At 44.6% G+C, this 22,143-nt stretch overlaps 1 protein-coding gene across 3 annotated transcripts; it reads left to right on the top strand.

The window, feature by feature from the left end:
- Positions 1 to 784: 784 nt before the first annotated feature.
- NSMCE4A (NSE4 homolog A, SMC5-SMC6 complex component) lies at positions 785 to 20,239 on the top strand. Of its 3 annotated transcripts, none has more exons than XM_032176139.2 (11): positions 785 to 1,171; positions 1,971 to 2,048; positions 5,015 to 5,145; positions 8,268 to 8,419; positions 10,979 to 11,078; positions 13,882 to 13,972; positions 15,775 to 15,809; positions 16,827 to 16,875; positions 17,635 to 17,729; positions 17,820 to 17,906; positions 19,954 to 20,239. In XM_032176139.2, the coding sequence occupies exons 1-10, from the start codon at positions 880 to 882 to the stop codon at positions 17,892 to 17,894; spliced, it is 1,098 nt and encodes a 365-aa protein (XP_032032030.2). In that variant the 5' UTR covers positions 785 to 879; the 3' UTR covers positions 17,895 to 17,906; positions 19,954 to 20,239. The 3 variants fall into 3 exon arrangements, with proteins under 3 accessions (XP_032032030.2, XP_032032023.2, XP_058291930.1); XM_032176132.2 differs by having other exon boundaries at positions 15,715 to 15,809; positions 19,954 to 20,237; XM_058435947.1 differs by lacking the exons at positions 15,775 to 15,809; positions 16,827 to 16,875; positions 17,635 to 17,729; positions 17,820 to 17,906; positions 19,954 to 20,239 and adding an exon at positions 15,131 to 15,699 and having other exon boundaries at positions 13,882 to 13,976.
- The last annotated feature ends 1,904 nt before the right edge of the window (positions 20,240 to 22,143 follow it).

The raw sequence follows: 22,143 nt of genomic DNA on the forward strand, positions 1-22,143 counted from the left end.
CTTCCTTCCCCCTCCCGAGTTCCTCTTTTCCCACACATTGTTACATTGCTTCTCTGCAACTGTATAAACCCTTAATTTTAGTTGGTCAGGGCAATGGATTTGAGACTGAGCTCCCATCTCCCTGAGTGCAGCACCCTACTAAAGCCTTCTTTCTTGGTAATAATGGTTGTCTCAGTGATTTGTTTTCTGTGAGGGGGCAGCAGGTCCTAGAACAAAACCCTGGTGCTCTGGTGACATTCTGTTGTAGATATTTAGAAGGATGGTTAACAGAGTTTACCTGTTAATTTATTCTGCTATCCTCACAAAAAGTGGTATTGCCAGCTGCACATAAATATTTGATTCATCCACCCACCCCCCTTCCCCACCTCCCCCGACCCCAGCCATGATGGCACAGGGAAACTGAGGTCACAGGTGAGCAGCAGACTGCGTCTGGTCTCCACATCCCGCGCTCATCCTGCTCCACGGCAGGAAGCTTGTTCAACACACATGCACTGCGTGCCCATGTGGGTGCCAGGCTGTGGCTGTGTCCTGGGCAGGCAAAGGGACCTAGGGAAGATGCAGGGCCAGTGGGGTGGGAAAGTAGGGGCAGAAAACCAAGATTCTCACAGGCCTGCAGTGTGGAGTAAGAGGGAGCTCATTACACCTCTTGTCAAGGGAACAAAGGATCCCCGCCAGGCCCCTCTTGTGCACCCAGCGGTCCCCCCAGGCGCCTTGGAGACCCGGCCGGGCCCGTCGCCGGCCTCCAGCCACAGGCGTCGCTGTGCGCTCGCGCAGGCCCGGGAGCCGCGTTCCGCCGGGAGCAGGCGCTGGCGCAGAGCAGGGGTTTCAGTTTCTGGCGCGAACTTCCGCCGTTCCGAAGTTGCACGGCGAATTGGCGCTATGTCTGGGGACAGCAGCGGCCGCGGGCCCGAGGGCCGGGGCCGGGGCCGCGACCCGCATCGTGATCGTACCCGCTCCCGCTCCCGCTCGCGGTCCCCTTTGTCGCCCAGGTCCCGCGGCGGCTCTGCGCGGGAGCGCAGAGAGGCCCCAGAGCGCCCGAGCCTGGAGGACACAGAGCCGTCGGATTCCGGGGACGAGATGATGGACCCGGCCAGCTTGGAGGCGGAGGCCGACCAAGGCCTGTGCCGCCAGATCCGCCATCAGTACCGGGCGCTCATCAACTCCGTCCAACGTAAGGCGGCGCCTCCGGGCGGCGCGGGCTGGGACGGGCTGTCGTCCCCGCCCTGCGCTGGGTGCGGGGGGAGGGCACTGAAGGCAGGTGCGGGGCGCAGGCCCCGCGCGGCGCGAGTAGAGACGCGCCAGGTACCAGCCCCTCGCCGCGCGCCGCACCTTAAATTGTTGACAGAGTGCTCCCACTTTGTGGCTGGAGCCGTGCGACCTTGGCGCGGGTCCCCGAGTGGCGGGCTGGAAAAGCTGGAGGCCAGAGCCGTTCGCGGATTCGCCCGAGCCCAGCCAGCCAGTGGGGAGAGGCAGGACGCGGACTCCGGGTGCTTTGATTGCGCCCGGCAGTCCTCGGCGTGGGCTCCCGGCCTCGCAGCGGCAGCTGCAGCTGCAGCGGCACGCGAGAGCTGTCAAATGCACATTCTCGGACCCCACCCGGACCCACGGAATCCGAATCTCTGGGTGGGTCTGCGCAACGGTGGAGTGGCCCTCCAGGTGATGGTGTGTGTTGCTTGCAAAGTTTGAGAACCACTCGGTTATGGAGCACTCAGAGGCTGCAGCCGGAGTCCACCCCTTTGGGTTAAGGTTAGAGGGAGCCAGGGTTTCCTTTTAAAATTCATGCCGCATAAACGGTAGGGTGGCCTTTCTCCTTTTCCAGGCCATTTTGGTTAAAAAGATAAAGATGTTCGAAGTAATTACTCGGGGCGCAGGGGCCAGGGCTTGGCTTTACTGTTGTAGGTGATAACCTTGTCAACTGCTTATTAGTGAATGCTGAGCAAGTTTCCCAAAGTTTGTATTTTTAAAAATAGAAAACCGGGAGGACATACTGAATGCCGGCGACAAATTAACAGAGGTCCTTGAAGAGGCTAATACTCTGTTTAATGAAGGTAATGTGTTATTTTATGTTATCTCGTGTTTTATGATACTTTTAATTAGTGTTATATAAGCGCCAAATTGTTGACATAAAACAATTCCCACATTTGTAATAGTGCTTTCCCAGTTCGAGAACCGTTTCATTATAGCAATAATGCCATTTTTATTATGCAGTTACCATATAATAAGGGCTTTACATGAAAATTTGGGGGTAGGTTCCGCAGTCTGTCTTAAGCCCCCAGTTGGTTCTGTTGCCTGTTCAAGTTTGAGAACATTACACGTGTTATCTTTTTTCTTTTTCTTGTGTTTACTGCCGTATCCCTAGTATACATTGGTTGAGTGGATGAATTACGGAACTGAGCTAGTCTCTGAAATCCTGTTTCTTTTCCTGTCCCACTCTGTTTTGCCTTCCTCAGCTCCCTGCTATTGGTCCACCTGTAACGCAGTGGAGGTGGCAAAGCCTGCAAGTGTACCTGCTGGTCTCCAGTTTGGGGTGTGTTGTGTGTGAGTGAATGAGTGAGAGAGATCCCAGAGCACTGAACTCTAGGCCGTGGATGCTTTAAAAAATAACCTTAGTTTGAATTGAAAGCAGCGGCAGTGGTATTGGTAGCAGCCGTCTGTCTGCTTGGTGACAGAGCGGGGATATTCCCTGATATGGTACTTGGTCATAGAGCCACAGGACTACTACCCAGACCACTGTCCCCTCCAGCCCTCTCTGACAGGTCTGTGGGAACATAGGAGAGAATGCAGCCAAATACATGCTTTTTTTTTTTTTTGAGGTTTGAGATGGAGTCTCACTCTGTAGCCCAGGCTGGAGTGCAGTAGCGCAATCTCGGCTCACTGCAACCTCCACCTCCCGAGTTCAAGCGATTCTCCTACCTCAGCCTCCCGAGTAGCTGGGATTACAGGTGCCTGCCACCACACCCGGCTAATTTTTGTATTTTTAGTAGAGACAGGGTTTTGCCATGTTGGCCAGGCTGGTCTCGAACTCCTGATCTCAGGTAATCCACCCGCCTCCGCCTCCCACAGTGCTGGGATTACAGGCATGAGCCACCGCGCCCGGCTGATTCCTCATATTCTTAAAGGACTAGAACGTATATTTTTAGTCATTGCTGAGTATGACTAGTTCTTTAAATGTCTCCTTTTGTCACTTTACATATGCTCTCCAGTTTCTTTCTTTGACCACAGCCTCCTTACCATTCCCCATCTTAGTCTACCGCATTTGCTAACCCTCATCAAAACCTTCAGGAACGGGTCTTTCTCCTTCACCTGGTTAAATCCCTCCACTCCCCTCTTAAGTTTTGTCTTCCCTTTGCAGCCTGGACTCCCAGTCTCCTCACTGTTAGTCTTGCTTGACTTGACTCAATTACTCCCTTGATATTTACTGTGCATCTAAGTCAGTTCTTTATCCCCACATCATTTCCCCCTCAGCTATTTCCAGTATTTAAAGCAATATTTTAGAGCAAAATTATTCACTCAGTGGAGCCCTAGGAGTTGCTCAGCAAACAATAGATGCTGGCATTCATGGATTTGATGGTCTCAGTTTGTAAAATAAATAAAGAAATGAAAGGGGAAGGGAGTGGGGCAGGCAGGCACAGGATACTCATGGGGAGATGAAGAAAGGGTCAACAAAGGGAGATGAAGTGGGGTTGAGGGGGCTGCTTAATCAGACCCTGCAGGCAACAGGGAGTATGAAAAATAGTCTGGGAACACCTACACCTGTCGCCCAGGCTGGAGTGCAGTGGCATGATCTTGGCTCACTGCAACCTCTGTCCCCCAGGTTAAAGCGATTCTCCAGCTTCAGCCGCCCGAGTAGCTGGGATTACAGGTGTGCACCACCATGCTCAGCTAATTTTTGATTCTTTAGTAGAGACGGGATTTCACCACGTTGCCCAGGCTGGTCTCAAACTTCGGAGCTCAAAGTGATCCGCCCGCCTTGGCTTCCCAAAAGTGCAAGGATTACAGGCATGAGCCACTGTGCCCAGCCTGTTTCTCCATTAATTTAAATCTTTTTTTTTCCATAGCTTTTCTTAAATCCCATGTCCTCTGTCAAGCCTTTTTTGAGCATCCATCCTCGGGTCACTACCTGCTGCCTGTAGACTGTTCATTTGGGTGGCTTTGCTGGGGTTGCCTGTGAAGCCATACAGAGGCATGAGCCTCCTAGTGCCAGCCTAGCACATGCCATGATTTTGGTTAGCAACTTCAGCAACTTACCTATTGCCGTTAGCAACTTACTTATTGCTTAGCAGCTTACCTATTGCTGTTCACAAACCACCATGCCAAGCACAGGGCCCTACATGTAGTGGGAATTTGATTTTCCTTACATCAGCACACGTGATCATCGTAATTAGGATGGGGGGGAAAAGTGAGTATTAGACATGATGGGTTTTGCTCAACTGGAGTTATTTAAGAGATTGTGATTCAGCTAACGGGAGTAGGAGAATTAGAAAGCTGGCTTTTAGGAAGACTGGTCAGCTTTCATTAGAGATTTTGGTGAGTTGGGCACGGGAGAAAATTTTTTTTTGTTTTTGTTTTTTTGAGATGGAGTCTTGCTCTGTCACCCAGTCAGGAGTGCAGTGGCGCAATCTCTGCTCACTGCAAGCTCCGCCTCCCGGGTTCACGCCATTCTCCTGCCTCAGCCTCCCAAGTAGCTGGGACTACAGGCGCCCGCCACCACACCCAGCTAATTTTTTGTATTTTTAGTAGAGATGGGGTTTCACTGTGTTAGCCAGGATGGTCTCGATCTCCTGACCTCGTGATCTGCCTGCCTCGGCCTCCCAAAGTGCTGAGATTACAGGTGTGAGCCACCGCGTCTGGCTGGGAGCACGTTTTAGAAGATGTGTCAGTTGCCTATTGAGATTTTTTTTTTTTTTTTTTTTAGTCCAGTGGGAAATCCTGGTAAGTAGTTGGAAATGTAGGGAAAATATCTATGGATAATGTGTATTTTGTAATGTGAATATTTTCTTTCTTTTTTGAATAGTGTCCCGAGCAAGAGAAGCAGTCCTGGATGCCCACTTTCTTGTTCTGGCTTCAGATTTGGGCAAAGAGAAAGCAAAGCAGCTGCGCTCAGACCTGAGCTCCTTTGACATGTTAAGATACGTTGAAACTCTAGTACGTTCAAAGCTACAGAGTCTGAATAAAAAATGTTCTGTTATATAATTATTTACTGTGCTCATATCCATATGCAGATGATTTCACTTCATTCTTGTTTGGTCTCAGATTCCTCTCTAGAGATCTTACCAAATTAAACAGATGAAAGTAGAGCCATGTGGTGGAAGCTTGGGTGGGAGCTTGGAGTAAAAACCTCGTCGCATTCTGTCTTAAGATGCTGGGTGCTATGGTCATTTGCCAATGGCCGTTTTTCCTCTGTTCACTGGTGTTCTAGATCATTCTCAGTGACCTGGGACCTTTGTCCTGGGCTGGACAGAAGCCCACTCTGCGATGGCAGAGCTCAGCTGGAATTGACTTAGGCCTGGCGAGAGGGCATGTTTTGGTCTGTCTTTGAGAATATTTCAAACCCATATGAATATGATTGGGTTTTTCTTTTTTTTTTTTTTTTTTTCCTTTGAAATGGAGTCTCGCTCTGTCGCCCAGGCTGGAGTGCAGTGATGTGATCTCGGCTCACTGTAAGCTCTGCCTCCTGGGTTCACGCCATTCTCCTGTCTCAGCCTCCCAAGTAGCTGGGACTACAGGCGCCTGCCACCACGCCCGGCTAATTTTTTGTATTTTCAGTAGAGACCGGGTTTCACCATGTTAGCCAGGATGGTCTGGATCTCCTGACCTCGTGATCTGCCCACCTCAGCTTCCCAAAGTGCTGGGATTACAGGCGTGAGCCACCTAGCCCAGTCAGGTTTTGCTTTTTTTGGTTTTATGTTTTATTCACCTTTCTTTGTCTTTTGACAAGTTTGAATAGTGGTTACCTGCAATTCTAAAACTGTTCCTTGATGAATTTACCAAAAAAGAAAAAGCACACAGAGACTGACCTTGTATCTCACTTTGTTGTCTTTTTTAAAAATTCTATTCTGGCTGGGGGCAGTGGCTGATGCCTGTAATCCCAGCACTTTGGGACGCTGAGGCAGGTGGATCACCTGAGGTCAGAAGTTTGAGACCAGCCTGGCCAACATGGTGAAAGCCCGTCTCTGCTAAAAATAGAAAAATTAGCTGGCTGTGGTGGCAGACGCCTGTAATCCCAGCTATCGGGAGGCTAAGGCAGGAGAATCCCTTGAACCCAGGAAGCAGAAGTTGCAGTGAGCCGAGATCGCGCCACTGTACTCCAGCCTGGGCTACAGAGTGAGACTCCATCTCAAAATCAGTCAGTCAATCAGTTAATCTATCAATCTGAGCCAACCTCTGTCCTAGCACAGATAGCTACACCTCAGTATGAACATTGCATTTCTAACTGGATGTTTATGTTAAATGGTTATTAAAATAATTTAGTACTATGAGATCTGACCAGATAAAGTAATTTTTTTGTAAAGGCATGAGGCACAAGATTATTTCCAGTTTGTTTTTCAAACCTTTTCCTTTTTTTTTTTTTTTAAACTTTTTTTTATTGTGAAACATGATGCTCTTAGGAAAGTGCACTGTAATATACAGGTCAATAAAGTATCCATATATTGGGTATTTCTTTAAAAATTACTTCTTTCAGGTTAAGCTCTGTACTTTATTTTTTTATTTTTTCAGACAGAGTCTTGCTCTTGTTGCCCAGGCTGGAGTGTTGCCCAGGCTTGAGTGCAGTGGCATGATCTCGGCTCACCACAACCTTCACCTCTTGGGTTCAAGCGATTCTCCTGCCTCAGCCTCCCAAGAAGCTGGCATTACAGGCGCCTGCCCCCATGCCTGGCTAATTTTTGTATTTTTAGTAGAGATGGGGTTTTGCCATGTTGGCCAGGCTGGCCTCGAACTCCTGACCTCGTGATCCACCCGCCTGGACTTCCCAAAGTGCTGGGATTACAGGCATGAGCCACCGTGCCCGGCCAAGCTCTGTACTTTAAATAGCATATCAAAATAAATTCTGGAAGTCTTAAAGCATTAAATATAAAACCTTAAATTAATAGTTGTCCAGTCTCTGGGTGGAGAAGACTTTCGTATGTATAGCATCAAATATCGACACTATAAGGAAAGATTGGTGGATCTCTCTGTCAGTTAAACAGACCAAAACTGCCACGTCTGCCTACAAGGGTGCAGTGGTAGGACGGGCGGCAAGGGAACAGAGAAGAGCTGGCCATAGCCCTCTGACCAGGCTCTTGTAGCCTTTCTTTTCTTTAATGTCTGATTGCCTTTAATAGGGTTAAGCTCCCCGAGGGTTTTGTGATTATTGTTTATATATGATATTGCCATCGTAATTGGATAACTTCTAGGCATTTTATAGTATAATGTAATAAAAATGTACTTTCATAAAAGTAAATTCAATATAACACATTTTCTGTAAGACAGTTTGAGATGAGAGAATTATTTGACTTCTGCCAGCTCTTCCCAGGAAGGCAATTTTAAGATGAGCCATTCTCTCAGTGATGCCGGGCCACTGCTCTCTGGTTATACTGAGATACAAGCTGAATAGAGATTTGTAGGAGGTTGGCAAAAAATTAAAATCTGAAAACCAGCTGAACTTCCTTGTGCTGTCTTGAAGCTTTTGATTTGGGATTTAATTTTATATTTATATGTTAGTGCAGCTTTACTAATACATGAACTATTGGTGATACAAAAATTCCTGGGGGGCTGAGTTCTGGCATACCTAAATCCCTCTGGCTGCCAGTGGGCTAGAGCAGGGTTTTCAGCACTGGCACTATTGATTGACATTTTGAGCTGGGCATGTCTTTGTTTTGGGGGCCGTTACTGTGCATTATATGATATTCAACAGCCTCTGTGGCCTCTACCCAGTATATGCCAGCAGCATATCAGTTGTGACACCCACAAACGTCTCCAGGTATTGCCAGAAGACCCCTGTGGGCAAGTATACCCAGGTTGAGAACCACTGGTCTAAATCATTTCACTTTCTCACCCAAAGGTTTTAAGTACATTGAGGAATGTTTTCTGCCAAAAAGAAAGTGGCTTTGAAAGTAGGACTTTAACTGTAAAGTTATCTTTACAGTAAGAAATTTAGCCAGCATGTTAAGACACTGAAAGCCGGCTTTGCGTCTGGCCTCTTAAAGGTTGAGTGATGCAGATTATTGGATGTGGAAAATGATTGCGTGTGGCTTAACTGGGTTTTTTGTTTTCATTCATTTTTGTAGCTCACACATATGGGTGTAAATCCGCTAGAAGCTGAAGAACTCATCCGTGATGAAGATAGTCCTGATTTTGAATTCATAGTCTATGACTCCTGGAAAATACCAGGCAAAACAGCAGAAAACACCTTTAATAAAACCCATACATTCCACTTTCTGTAAGATTATTTTAAAAATCCAACAGACCAGCTATTTGTGAATCTTAAATTGCTTTTTCTTGTAGGGACAAAGATTATTTGGTATTGTAGAGGTGACAATCGTGATGCTGTTGTTTGGAGACTTTTGAAACTTTGATATAAACGTTCATGAACACTAGGCCAGGTGTGGTGGCTCATGCTTGTAATCCCAGCACTTTGGGAGGTGGATGCAGGTAGATCATCTGAGCTCAGGAATTCAAGATCAGCCTGGGCAACATGGCGAGAACCCATCTCTACCAAAAATACAAAAAATGAGCCCGCTGTGGTGGCCCATGCCTGTGGTCCTGGCTACTTGGGAGGCTGAGGTGGGAGGATCACTTGAGCCTGGGAGGCAGAGATTGTAGTGAGCTGAGATTGCGCCATTGTACTCCGGCCTGGGTGACAGAGTGAGACCCTGTCTCAAAAAAAAAAAAAAAGGTCTATAAACTGTAGATGTGGATGGAATCTTAAAGGATCTCTCATTCTGCTTTAGCAGAAAAGGCTAGAACCTCTTTCCCAGTGCTGTCTCCTGGCTCCTTTGCTTCTAGCTCATGAGACTCTGGGTTTATCATCTTTAAAATCCTTACCATATAGGAGGATGATACCTCCTACTGAGGGTATCTTACGAGTCTCCCAATGTCTAAAGTGACATTTATTATAATACCCTGTTAGATGACCACTGACTTGTATTTGAAGATTACTTGTCACTGCCACATAAACTGCCCAGTTCATTTTTTAGATAGAACTCTGATTTTAAAAAAAGATTTCTTCATATTTGAATGAAGTTGGCTTCTGTCTTAACTTCCTGGCATGGTCCTATGGAGAAATTAAGAACAGCTCTTTTTTTTTTTTTTTGAGACGGAGTCTCGCTCTGTCGCCCAGGCTGGAGTGCAGTGGCGCAATCTCGGCTCACTGCAAGCTCCACTTCCCGGGTTCACGCCATTCTCCTGCCTCAGCCTCTCCGAGTAGCTGGGACTACAGGCGCCCGCCACCACGCCCGGCTAATTTTTTTGTATTTTTAGTAGAGACGGGGTTTCACCGTGGTCTCGATCTCCTGACCTCGTGATCCGCCCGCCTCGGCCTCCCAAAGTGCTGGGATTACAAGCGTGAGCCACCGCGCCCGGCAAGAACAGCTCTTAACTGGCTCTTCTCTGAGAGGACCTTCAAGTATATTGGTTTTGTTGCCCAGTAGATACTTTCTCTAGGGTAACCATCTGAGTTGTTCAGTCCTTCTTTAAGTGGTATAGCTCCTGAGCATTTGTCTTTTCTAATTTGTCTTTCTAAAAACCACTGAGATTGGTAGTAGCTCGGGTAGAAAGCCTTTGAGATGCCAATGTAGTAGTGTGGTGTGGGGTCCGGCATCTATTTTTAATAAGACTTCAGGTAACTCAGGTGCCCAGAGCCACTTGTATATGTTCTATTTAATAGGATACAGACCAAACTTCTTCATCTTAGGATAAAGTCTAAATCTTTGTTTTTTGCTATTGTACTAAACTCATAAATCCTAGGTTATAAAGCCTTAAACTTTATCTCATCATACAGCCCAATATCCACCCACAATGAAGTGCTTAAAACTCTGTGTCTTTGTACTTGCTGTTCTCTTGGCCTCCAGTTCCTTTTCATCTTTTCCATTCGGTAAAGTTTGTTTATCCCACAGGCCCCATCTTGGAAGCCTCCAGCAACTTCTCCAGACAGGTGTTAGCAGTGTAGGATCAGATTTCTCAACCACGTCACTCCCATGTCTGGGTAGATATCTCTGCCCAAGTGTTCTCTTAGCACTTGAGCAGTACTCTCTAAGCACCCAGGATCTACCATGTTACTTTTTTTTGATTAATTTATTTTTTGATACAGCTTCTTGTGGAGCAGGAGTGTGCCCAGAGTAGCCCACCATGTTATATTGAAATGGATCCGTGTGCATAATGCAGCTGTCCATCTACATCGTATACTATTGTCTCCTCAAGTGTAGGGACCACATGAGCCTTATTCTTCGGGCTTTGATCTCTACATGATGCAGACCCACATCTATTACTGTAGCCCAAGTCTGCATGAGGGCAGAATCCAGAAGGACAAGGAATCCCATGGCTGTGACTTGCCCTGTTATCCTAAGACAGATGTGTTCTGTAGTCCTGGGCTGGGAGCCTCTGCCTTGGCCTCCCCAGATCAAAGGCTTCTGACCCCACTGGAGCTTCCCCACATACATGTTCATCCTTCCCCTGCTCTTAGAAGTTGGCTTTGCAAAACAATAGGTTGGGTGGTGGGAAGATGTCACAGGCATATTCACTGGCCTACTGTACAGGGCAGTATGAAGGTGTCTGAGGAGGCATCTGTGGTTGAGGAAAGCTCCTAGTTCTTTTAGAAATACAAAGAAGGCAGAAAGGCTGTCACAAACCTTACCAAGAGTCTTAGTCTGATGTTAGCTTGTATATCACTGATGTCTGGTCTGAATTTGACTATACCATGCAAACTACTTTTAGTTAGTAAAATTAGTTTGTTCAACAAACAACAGGCAAAAAAAATAAATGAAAGCATATTTTTCATTAGGTTGGGTTCAATATACGGAGAGTGCCCTGTGCCAAAGCCACGAGTTGATCGTCCAAGAAAAGTTCCTATGATACAAGAGGAGAGGGCAATGCCTGCCCAGGTTTGTTTTAAAATATTGCTTTTTAAAAAACACCTAAAAGTTAAAATAGCTGTTAAAATAATGTGCATGCAATTTGGCCATTTGTTCTAAGCTTGCTGGTCTGGAGCCAGGTTTTGTCACTTAAATAATCATTTTATTTAAGCCTTTAAGCATTTTATTGGATTGGCTGCTCGTCTTTGTTTTAACTCATTTCTCTAGTTTTGATCAGTTCTCCGAAACCAGGGTCAACCTCAGCACTGTCAACATTTCGGGCTGGATAATTGTTGGTTTGAGGAGCTGTCCTGTGCATTGTAGGATGTTTAGCAGCATCCCCAGCCTCCACCTGTTACATGCTAATAGCCCATCCCCACCCCTGAGTTGTGACAACCAAAAATGTCTACATATGACAACAAATGTCCCCAGGGGAGGTGGGGGGAAAGTCACACCCACTCGAGAACCACTGTTTCTTTTTTTTCTTTTTTTGAGACGGAGTCTCGCTCTGTCACCCAGGCTGGAGTGCAGTGGCGCAATCTCGGCTCACTGCAAGCTCCGCCTCCCAAGTTCACGCCATTCTCCTGCCTCAGCCTCTCCGAGTAGCTGGGACTACAGGCGCCCGCCACCACGCCCGGCTAATTTTTTGTATTTTTAGTAGAGACGGGGTTTCACCGTGGTCTCGATCTCCTGACCTCGTGATCCGCCCGCCTCGGCCTCCCAAAGTGCTGGGATTACAAGCGTGAGCCACCGCGCCCGGCCGAGAACCACTGTTTCTAAACTGCTCTTTTGTATTTTGCTATTTTATGTTCAACCTGAAAATGGTTAATTTGGTAATGTTACTCTTCTATTAAGAAATTGATATGAAAATGTTACTGAGGCCAGGCACAGTGGCTCACGCCTGTAATCCCAGCACTTTGGGAGGCCGAGGTGGGCAGATCACAAGGTCAGGAGTTCGAGACCAGCCTGGCCAATATGATGAAACCCCGTCTCTACTAAAAATACAGAAATTAGCTAGGTGTGGTGGCAGGTGCCTGTCGTCCGGGCTACTTGGGAGGCTGAGGCAGGAGAATCAGGAACCTAGGAGGCAGAGGTTGAACTGAGCCAAGATCAGTGTACTCCAGCCTGGGCGACAGAGCGAGAGTCCGTCTCAAAAAAAAAAGGTTGCCCGAGTGCGGTGGCTTACGTCTGTAATCCCAGCACTTTGGGAGGCCAAGGCGGGCAGATCCACCTGAGGTCAGGAGTTGGAAACCAGCCTGGCCAACATGGTAAAACCCCATCTTTATTAAAAAGTACAAAAAATTAGCTGGATGTGGTGGTGGGCGCCTCTAATCCCAGCTACTCGGGAGGCTGAGGCGGGAGAATTGCTTGAACCTGGGAAGCGGAGGTTGCAGTGAGCCGAGATGGCACCACTGCACTCCAGCCTGGGCCACAGAGCAAGACTCTATCTCAAAAAAAAAAAAAAAAAAGTTACTGAAACCAGAAAATCTGTATTTTTTTAAACCATAATTTTTTTTTTTTGAGACAGAGTCTTGCCCTATCACCCGGGCTGGAGTACAGTGGCGCGATCTCGGCTCACTGCAACCTCCGCCTCCTGGGTTCAAGCCATTCTCCTGCCTCAGCCTCCCAAGTAGCTGGGATTACAGGCATGTACCACCATGCCCGGCTAATTTTTTAATAGAGATGGTTTCACCATATTGGCCAGGCTGGTCTCGAACTCCTGACCTTGTGATCCACCTGCCTCAGCCTCCCACAGTGCAGGGATTACAGGCGTGAGCCACCATGCCTGGCCTAAACCATAAATTTTTTTTTTTTTTTTTTTTTTTTTTTTTTTGAGACGGAGTCTCGCTCTGTCGCCCAGGCTGGAGTGCAGTGGCGCAATCTCGGCTCACTGCAAGCTCCGCCTCCCGGGTTCCCGCCATTCTCCTGCCTCAGCCTCTCCGAGTAGCTGGGACTACAGGCGCCCGCCACCACGCCCGGCTAATTTTTTTGTATTTTTAGTAGAGACGGGGTTTCACCGTGGTCTCGATCTCCTGACCTCGTGATCCGCCCGCCTCAGCCTCCCAAAGTGCTGGGATTACAAGCGTGAGCCACCGCGCCCGGCTCTAAACCATAAATTTTAAGATGGGGATATAAACTGTTAGCAATCCCCAAGACATTTAGGCCGGGCACAGTGGCTCATGCCTGTAATCTAGGTGCTTTGGGAGGCTGAGGCAGGAGGATCACTTGAGGCCAGAAGTTTGAGACCACCCTGAGCAACCCAGTACCTTTTTTTTTTTTTTGAGACAGAGTCTCGCTCTGTAGCCCAGGCTGGAATGCAGTGGCGCGATCTCAGCTCACTGCAAGCTCCGCCTCCCAGGTTCATGCCATTCTCCTGCCTCAGCCTCCTGAGTAGCTGGGAGTACAGGTGCCCACCACCATGCCTGGCTAAGTTTTTGTATTTTTAGTAGAGACGGGGTTTCACCGTGTTAGCCAGGATGGTCAGCAAGACCCCCTATCTAAAAAAATTTTTTTTAATTAGCCAGGTGTCTTAGACAAGGTAGAATGAATTAAAAAAAAAATTAGCCAGGTGTAGTGGTGCATGCTTCTAGTCCCAGCTACTCAAGAAGCTGAGGTGGTAGGACCCCTTGAGCACAGGAGTCTGAGGTTACAGTGAGCCGAGATCATGCAACTGCACTCTAGCCTAGGTGGCAAAGCAAGACCCTGTCTCAAAAAAAAAAAAAAAGAGTTTGGGTGTGCAAGAGAGAGGAAAAGGAGTTTGGGTGTGCAAGAGAGAAGAAAACGTTAATAGGCCGGTAAGTAGGTCTGTCAGCTTGATAATGACTTTTTTCAGTTAAGAAGAATGGAAGAATCTCATCAAGAAGCAACAGAGAAAGAAGTAGAAAGAATCTTGGGATTGTTGCAGACATATTTTCGAGAAGATCGTAAGTGTGACACCAAAGTGGAGCAATTTGTATTTATCTGTTCAGTGAGGTTACTTGTATTTAAAAGGCAATTTCAGCTGTATGTAATGTTTGAATAAATGCATATGCATTTTATGAGGATTCTTCTCCCCTTTAGAAATTTCATGTGAAAACTTTGAAGTTAACGTTTTCGTTTTTATCTTTAAAAGATGGGGATTTTTTTTGTTACAAAATGAAATATGCCATTCAAGTGAGAAATGTCAAAAGTACCTGTTCCACCTTCCCTCATTATAAAATATAATGTGTATATTTTCAGATTATTGTATCAGTTTTATACACACCTACCTAAACAGTTTGTTTCGGCCGGGTGTGGTGGCTCACGCCTGTAATCCCAGCACTTTGGGAGGTTGAGGCGGGTGGATCACCTGAGGTCGGGAGTTCGATACCTGCCTGACCAACATGGAGAAACGTCGTCTCTACTAAAAAATACAAAATTAACCGGGTGTGGTAGTGCATGCCTGTAATCCCAGCTACTTGGGAGGCTGAGGCAGGAGAATCACTTGAACCCGAGAGGCAGAGGTTGCGGTGAGCTGAGATCACACTATTGCACTCTAGCCTGGGGAACAAGAGCGAAACTCCATCTCAAAAAAAAAAAAAAAGTTTGTTTTTGTTTTTTTTTTCCAAGCTAATCATAATATGCACATTCTTCTGCTATGTGACTTTTCCATGTGGACATTCTTCCATATCATTTCATATAGATCTCCCTTGTTTTGTTCACTGATTCCCATTATATGGCTGTACTGTAAATATATTTAACAGATCCTCCATTAATGGATGATTAAGTTCCTTTTTTTTTTTTTTTTTTTTTTTGGAGACAGAGTCTCGCTCTGTCACCCAGGCTAGAGTGCAGTGACGCGATCTTGGCTCACTGCAACCTCTCCCTCCTGGGTTCACGCCATTCTCCTGCCTTAGCCTCCCAAGTAGCTGGGACTACAGGCACCCGCCACCACGCCTGGCTAATTTTTTGTATTTTTAGTAGAGCCTGGGTTTCACCGTGTTAGCCAGGATGGTCTTGATCTCCTGACCTTGTGATCCACCTGTCTTGGCCTCCCAAAGTGCTGGGATTACAGGCATGAGCCACTGCGCCCGGCCAAGTTCCTTTTTTTTTTTTTTTTTGAGACAGAGTCTCACTCTTTCACCCAGGCTGGAATGCAGTGGCACCATCTCAACTCACTGCAACCTCCACCTCCTGGATTCAAGCAATTCTCCTGCCTCAGCCTCCTGAGTAGCTGGGATTACAGGCGCATGCCACCACATCTGGCTAATTTTTTTTCTGTATTTTTAGTAGAGACAGGGTTTCGCCATGTTGGCCAAGCAGTCTTGAACCCTTGACCTCAGGTGATCTGCCAACATCGGCCTCCCAAAGTGCTGGGATTACAGGCGTGAGTGCCATGCCCAGCTGGATGATTAAGTTCTTTATAGCATTTTACTCTTGTATAAATTGCTGAAGTAAAAAATCTTAGTATGTAATTTTGTGCACTTACACTTGTATTTCTGTAGCACAGCTTCTTAGAGGTGGTTTCCAGGTCAGTGGGCTACATGTTTTTAGTAGAGATGCCAAATTGGCCTCCAGAAGGGTTGGATTGATTTGCACTCCTGCAGCAGGATGAATACACATCCTTTCTTTGTCTCTGGCTAATGCTAGAGTGTACTGATATTAATGATAAGCAAAAATCAAATGTTTTTTCTCTTTTTGTCTATAGCTGATACCCCAATGTCCTTCTTTGACTTTGTGGTTGATCCTCATTCTTTCCCCCGTACAGTGGAAAACATCTTTCATGTTTCCTTCATTATACGGGTAAGATTAAAGATTATTTTTCTAATTGCTTTTATATGCTTTTAAAAGGATACATAAGAAAAACTGTAGAAGGGAGCTGGCAAAGGTATCTGTATACACTAGCCAGTATATGTTTCAGATCCATTGTAGCAAAACATTAATTGGCATATTAGGTAGAAGAAGCTAGCTAAAATTTTATGTGCTTGCTTTTATGTTTTAGACATTATTTAGAGAAAGAATTGGAAAAATTTGAACATGGAACTTTAGATTAGATAACAGTATAGTATAAATGTTAAATTTCCTGAATTTGATAGTTGTCATGTTGTATAATATCCTTGCTCTCAAGAAATACACACTGAAAGGTTAGGGAAAAGAAGCAGGCCGCCTATCATTCTCACTTCATTCATAAGTAATAATATGTAGAGTGATAAAGTAAACGTGGTAACTAACACTTTAACGACTGATGAATATGGGTAAAGGATATATGCCACGTGTTTATAGTAGTCTTATAGCCCTTTAAGTCTGAAATTATTTCAAAATTGGTTTTAAAACTCTACTCAGATATGTACCATGGAAATTTGCTTTAGGCTATCTTTAATCTTACTTCAGGTTGCATTCCCACATGTAAGATGAATTTGATTTTAACCTTAGAGAAAAGCTTATGTCTGCCAATGTATTTTCTCAGAAATAATAACAAAGGCATATTTTGCCAGTGGTCCCAGTGACAGAATTATGCAGAATAAAATGTGGAGTATTCTAAAATATGTATAAACCAGTTAAAGAGACAAGATGAGTTTCACTTAAGAGATTCTCAGGATGGAGGCTGTGTCTGGGTGAAAAAACTGATTAGAAACCCAAAGATAACCTGTGTAAACAAAAGATACTAGGGAAGTCTTATCTATATCATCACCTTATTATTGCTGTGGTGTAATTTGATTTTCTGAGATACTGAATTTTCTGAGTAATTTTTTCCATCTAGTGATTATAGGTTTGAGTCTTAAATGTTTGTCTTCTCCTAAAATCATGTTTTCGTTTTAGGATGGTTTTGCAAGAATAAGACTTGACCAAGACCGACTGCCAATAATAGGTAAATGATACTATGTTTGGAAAAATTAGTTTTAGAGAAAATATATTTGTTAGTAGAATTTAAGTATTTTACTAAATGTAAATGAATTTTCAATGTAGATTAACTTTTACAATATTGTGTCTTGCTGAACTACCTGAAGATACTGAAAACATGGCCAGCGTCTAAAATTTTGATGGATTCATCTATATCATTGATTCAACATCTACTGTAAATATTAACAAAGAAATGATATAATTTCCCTCAGATCTTAATTTAGAAAGTTGGTGATTGTAGTCATTTTTGTAGTATCCCTCTTTCTAATTACGTTTTGTCAGATGCCAGCACCTTTTCTCCTTGAGGTTCTATGAATCTTTCATTCTTACCTGAATAATTTCACACTCTCCATTACTCATGTCCTCCTAAGGTCTCCTGTGGAGAGTGAATATTTCCATCGCACTTACTTGCTACTTTCAATGTTCTCAATGTCCTATTGGACTCACTAGGGCTTAGCTCTGTGGTTGACACATAGATATGGAGATTTTCAAATGTCTGGAATGTGTTACTCTACTACATGTTTTTTGAAATGGAAACAGATGGGATGACTGGCTACTGTGATAATACTACAGCAGCTCCATAATGCATGAAATCCTAAAAAGTATGTAATATTATAACTATCTTTTCAATACAGGTTTCATTGCTATTATTCATCAGTTTCTGTTTAGATTACCTGTTCCGATTTAATAACCTTTGATAAATTTGAAAAATTTGTCTTTCAAACAGAGCCTGTTAGTACTAATGAAGAAAATGAGGGATTTGAACACAACACACAAGTTAGAAATCAAGGAATTATAGCTTTGAGTTACCGTGACTGGGAGGTAAAGCTCTGCCTGTTGCCCCTGCATAGTTCTGACTCTGCCTTCACTTGCAGTAAACCCAATGCCTAAATGTTCATTATTGTCTGCCAGGAGATTGTGAAGACCTTTGAGATTTCAGAGCCTGTGATTACTCCAAGTCAGAGGCAGCAGAAGCTAAGTGCTTGATGCTAGCTGAAGGTAACCTTTTCAATGGGATGGCTACACAGTTCTATTAAAGTTCATTTGGCAATCCAAAGTATCCTTTTTCCCCATTCCAGTGAAATTTGGATTTTTGCCTCCCTGTAGTGCCCCATTATTAGAACTGTGTGTAACAGGTGAGAAAGGCATAGTGGTTCTGCGTTCCCTTCTCTGGATTGATTAAATTTGTGCTGTTAAGATTTGCAGCTGAGGCCAGGCGTGGTGGCTCACACCTGTAATCCCAGCACTTTGGGAGGCCGAGGCAGGCGGATCATGAGGTCAGGAGTTCGAGACCAGCCTGACCAACATGGTGAAACCCCCATCTCTACTAAAAATACAAAAATTAGCCAGGCGTGGTGGCACACACCTGCAATCCCAGCTACTCAGGAGGCTGAGGCAGGAGAATCGCTTGAACCCAGGAGGCAGAGGTTGCAGTGGCTGAGATCGTGCCACTGCACTCCAGCCTGGGAGACAGAGCAAGACTCCGTCTCAAAAAAAAAAAAAAAAAAAAAAAAAGATTTGCAGCTGAAAGAAGCAGTGCAGGATTGTTCTTGGTTTGGTGGGTTTTGGTTTTGTTTTTGTTTTTAATAAAAAATAGGGAAGGGGTCTCACTATGTTGCCCAGGCTGGTCTCAAACTCCTGGGCTCAAGGGATGCTCCCATCTCAGCTTCCCAAAGTGCTGGGATTATAGGTATGAGCCACCGTACCCACCTGTTGCTTTCCCCCCCAAGAAACTGGTAAATTAGATAAGTGAAATATTGAATCCTCTCATCCATGTTGTTCACTGTCCCATTAGATTTGCTTATTTTATAAGTACAAAGCAGAAAAAGAGGATTAGTATAGAATTACCTTAGAATAATGTTGGTAAATTGGCATTTCTAAAATTTGTATTAGGCTATGAAAGAATTCATTTTTATGAAGGGTAACATTTCTAGAAAGAAATCTTAATAATGATCTGACATTTTGTAGTGCAGACAGTTGTGGGTGGGAATCAGAAGACCTAGATTCTATTGGCTATGCCCCTTCCTTTATTTATTTTTGTCCCTTACTTTAAAACCTTGGGCAAGTCACTTAATCTCACTCAACTTTTTTTTTTTTTTTTTTTTTGAGACAGAGTCTTGCTCTGTCACCCCCAGGCTAGAGTGCAGTGGCACGATCTCAGTTCACTGCAATCTCTGCCTCCCGGGTTCAAGCAATTCTCCTGCTTCAGCCTCCTGAGTAGCTGGGATTACAGGCACCTGCCACAGCGACCGGCTAATTTTTGTATTTTTAGTAGAGACGGGGTTTCACCATGTTGGTCAGGCTGGTCTTGAACTCCTGACCTCATGATCCACCCACCTCGGCCTCCCAAAGTTCTGGGATTACAGATGTGAGCCACTGCGCCTGGCCTCAACTTCATTTTTTTTTAATCTATAAATACATCTATAAAATAGGAAGATTTTCAAGCTAGATCATTGCTAAGGATTTTTTTTTAGCTTAAATTTTCTGATTTTGAGCATTAAAATAAACTTTTTTGTACTTAAACACTTAATATGTGCTTCAATTAATTGAAATACTTTTGTTCCAAGTTGTAAAAATATTTTAAATGAAAGAAGAGAATAGGCCGGGCGCGGTGGCTCACACCAGTAATCTCAGCACTTTGGGAGGGCGAGGCAGGTGGATCACGAGGTGAGGAGATTGAGACCATCCTGGCTAACACGGTGAAACCCCATCTCTACTAAAAGTACAAAAAAATTAGCCAGGCATGGTGGCGGGCGCCTGTAGTCCCAGCTACTCAAGAGGCTAGGGCAGGAGAATGGCATGAACCCAGGAGGTGGAGCTTGCAGTGAGCCTGAGATCGTGCCACTGCACTCCAGCCTGGGCGACAGAGCGAGACTCTGTCTCAAAAAAAAAAAAAAAGAAGGAATAAATATAAGATATATAATGTGGATTACCCTGGGCCCTACTCACTGAGGAGGACTAATTGTTGGATTTCATTTATGTATATTATATGAACTTTTGGTTTATCATTTATAAACTGTTAACCAGCTATTCTTCCCCTTTTTAGGACTCAAATGGATAAACGGAAAGCGGCATGTATTGTACATATTGTATGATTCAACATTTTTAAAGGCAGATTGTTTTTAGTAAAATGTAGCTTTTGATAGTTAATAAATTTGTCATGGTTGTCTTTGATTAAAGGAAACTCACCGCCATATTCACAAATAATTGTAGTTGCTCTTTATTTTCTAATTATTGGAGAGTGTCTCCTTTGTCTATTCCTGTCCCAGTGAAATTTTTACTTAGGTTGTTAATGCCCTACGGACCATTATCATTCCTTTTACTTCTTTTTTGCCACAAAGCTAGCTAGTCAACAAATAGGTTGTACCATATGAAACTGTTGTTTTTATAGGTAAAATACAGTCAAATACGAGTAATTTCCTATGATTCAGCCTCTGATTTACACACAAGAAACTATTAAATCCTCTGGCAAGCTAGGCTGGACTACTTTCCCCAGCAACATTGGTCCTGGTTCCATCTTACCAGCATGCTACTCCATGCTTCTCATCTCAGCTGTGCCTTCAAGTCTAGTCAGTTTCTTCTCCCAGTGCCCACTTTGCTATTTCATGTTTTCTCACTGCTTCCCTCTGGCATCAGGGGTAGAGGCGTCTTTTCTGTGGAAGACTCTGGGCTCCGGTGCTTCCTGCCTCCTAGGGGAGTCTGCTCTCTCAGTCATCCCCTTGACCTGTATCTGGAATTTTCCCTTCAACCAAGCCCATCTCTGATTTAAAAAACATTACCATGACCCTCTTCAAGCTGCTATCCTATCACCTCTTTAATGAGAATCACTTGTCTCCCCTCATGTCAGTCCGTGGCAGTGTGGCACCCCCTTTCCCACTAATCAAGTCTGTTTGATGCCAGATTTCCTAATTTCCTTTCCAAATTGTTAACTCCAGTGGATACATGGCTGTGCATTTGACACTTGGAGATATATGCCTTGAAACTGTGTATTCTTGATGTCTGTTGCTTTCCCTGGTTCTCCTTTCATAGTCACTGTCATCATTTGTGCTGACATTTACACCATAAACAGTCTGACAACTTTGATGCCTAAACTTCTTGAAAATGTTACAGATACAAGCAATCAATTGCTCATGGACAGCTTGTGGGTTATTTTAGACATGTACAAAACAGCCCTTCAAATCTCCCTATAAGACCTATACTGGCACTTTTACGACTTTATTTTCTCAGATGGAAAGCTAGGATTACTCCCACCCTCCAAGCCCTTACCTTAACCAGTCACTAATCCCCGTCTGGTCTCTTCTCTCAGTTTGCCCAGGTTACTACCACAGACTCCAATCTGTTACCGCCTACTTCTGTCCTTCAGGTCTCCTTCTTCAGAACCACTTGTCATATTACTCGGAATTCCCATTGCCTTCAAGATTGAAAAAAATCTGAACTCTTTAGTGATATTCAAAGCCTCGCATGCTCAGGTACTTTGCCTACATTTCCAGGCCCGCTTCCTCAGGACTGTAAACTCTAGCATTTTTTTGTTAAACAGCTTTATTGAAATATAATTCACACCGCGTGCAGTGGCTCACGCCTGTAATCCCAGCACTTTGGGAGGCTGAGGCAGGTGGATCACCTGAGGTTGGGCGTTCAAGACCAGCCTATCTCTACTAAAAATACAAAATTAGCTGGGCATGGTGGTGCATGCCTGTAATCCCAGTGACTTGGGAGGCTGAGGCAGGAGACTCGCTTGAACCAGGGAGGCAGAGGTTGTGGTGAGCTGAGATTGTGCCATTGCACTCCAGCCTGGGCAACAAGAGCGAAACTCTGCCTCAAAAAAAAAAAAAATATATATATATATATTTTTTTTTATATCATATATATAATTCACATACCTACAATTTCTATGTAAACTGTATAAATCATTTTTAATCTATTCATAGGGCTTAGCAACCATTGCCACAATCTAATTTTTGAACAGTTTTGTTTCCCTGACCCCGAACCCATTAGCTATCACTCTACCTCACCTACCATCCTGACCTCTTACCCCTAAGCAACCACTAATCTACTTTCTGTAAATTTGCCTGTTCTAGACATTGCACATAAATGGAATTATACAACATGTAGTCTTAACACCATAACTTTCTAAGTTCTTGTCTAAAGTTGCCCCCCTCTTTATCTTTCATTTTTCTACTTTCTACTTGTTCAAACTTTCCTAATTTGAGAAACTTAAAAGTGGTCACATTTTGCA

This window comes from Hylobates moloch, unplaced genomic scaffold (genome assembly GCF_009828535.3).
Source record: "Hylobates moloch isolate HMO894 unplaced genomic scaffold, HMol_V3 SCAFFOLD_3, whole genome shotgun sequence".
Classification (NCBI taxonomy): Eukaryota; Metazoa; Chordata; class Mammalia; order Primates; family Hylobatidae; genus Hylobates; species Hylobates moloch.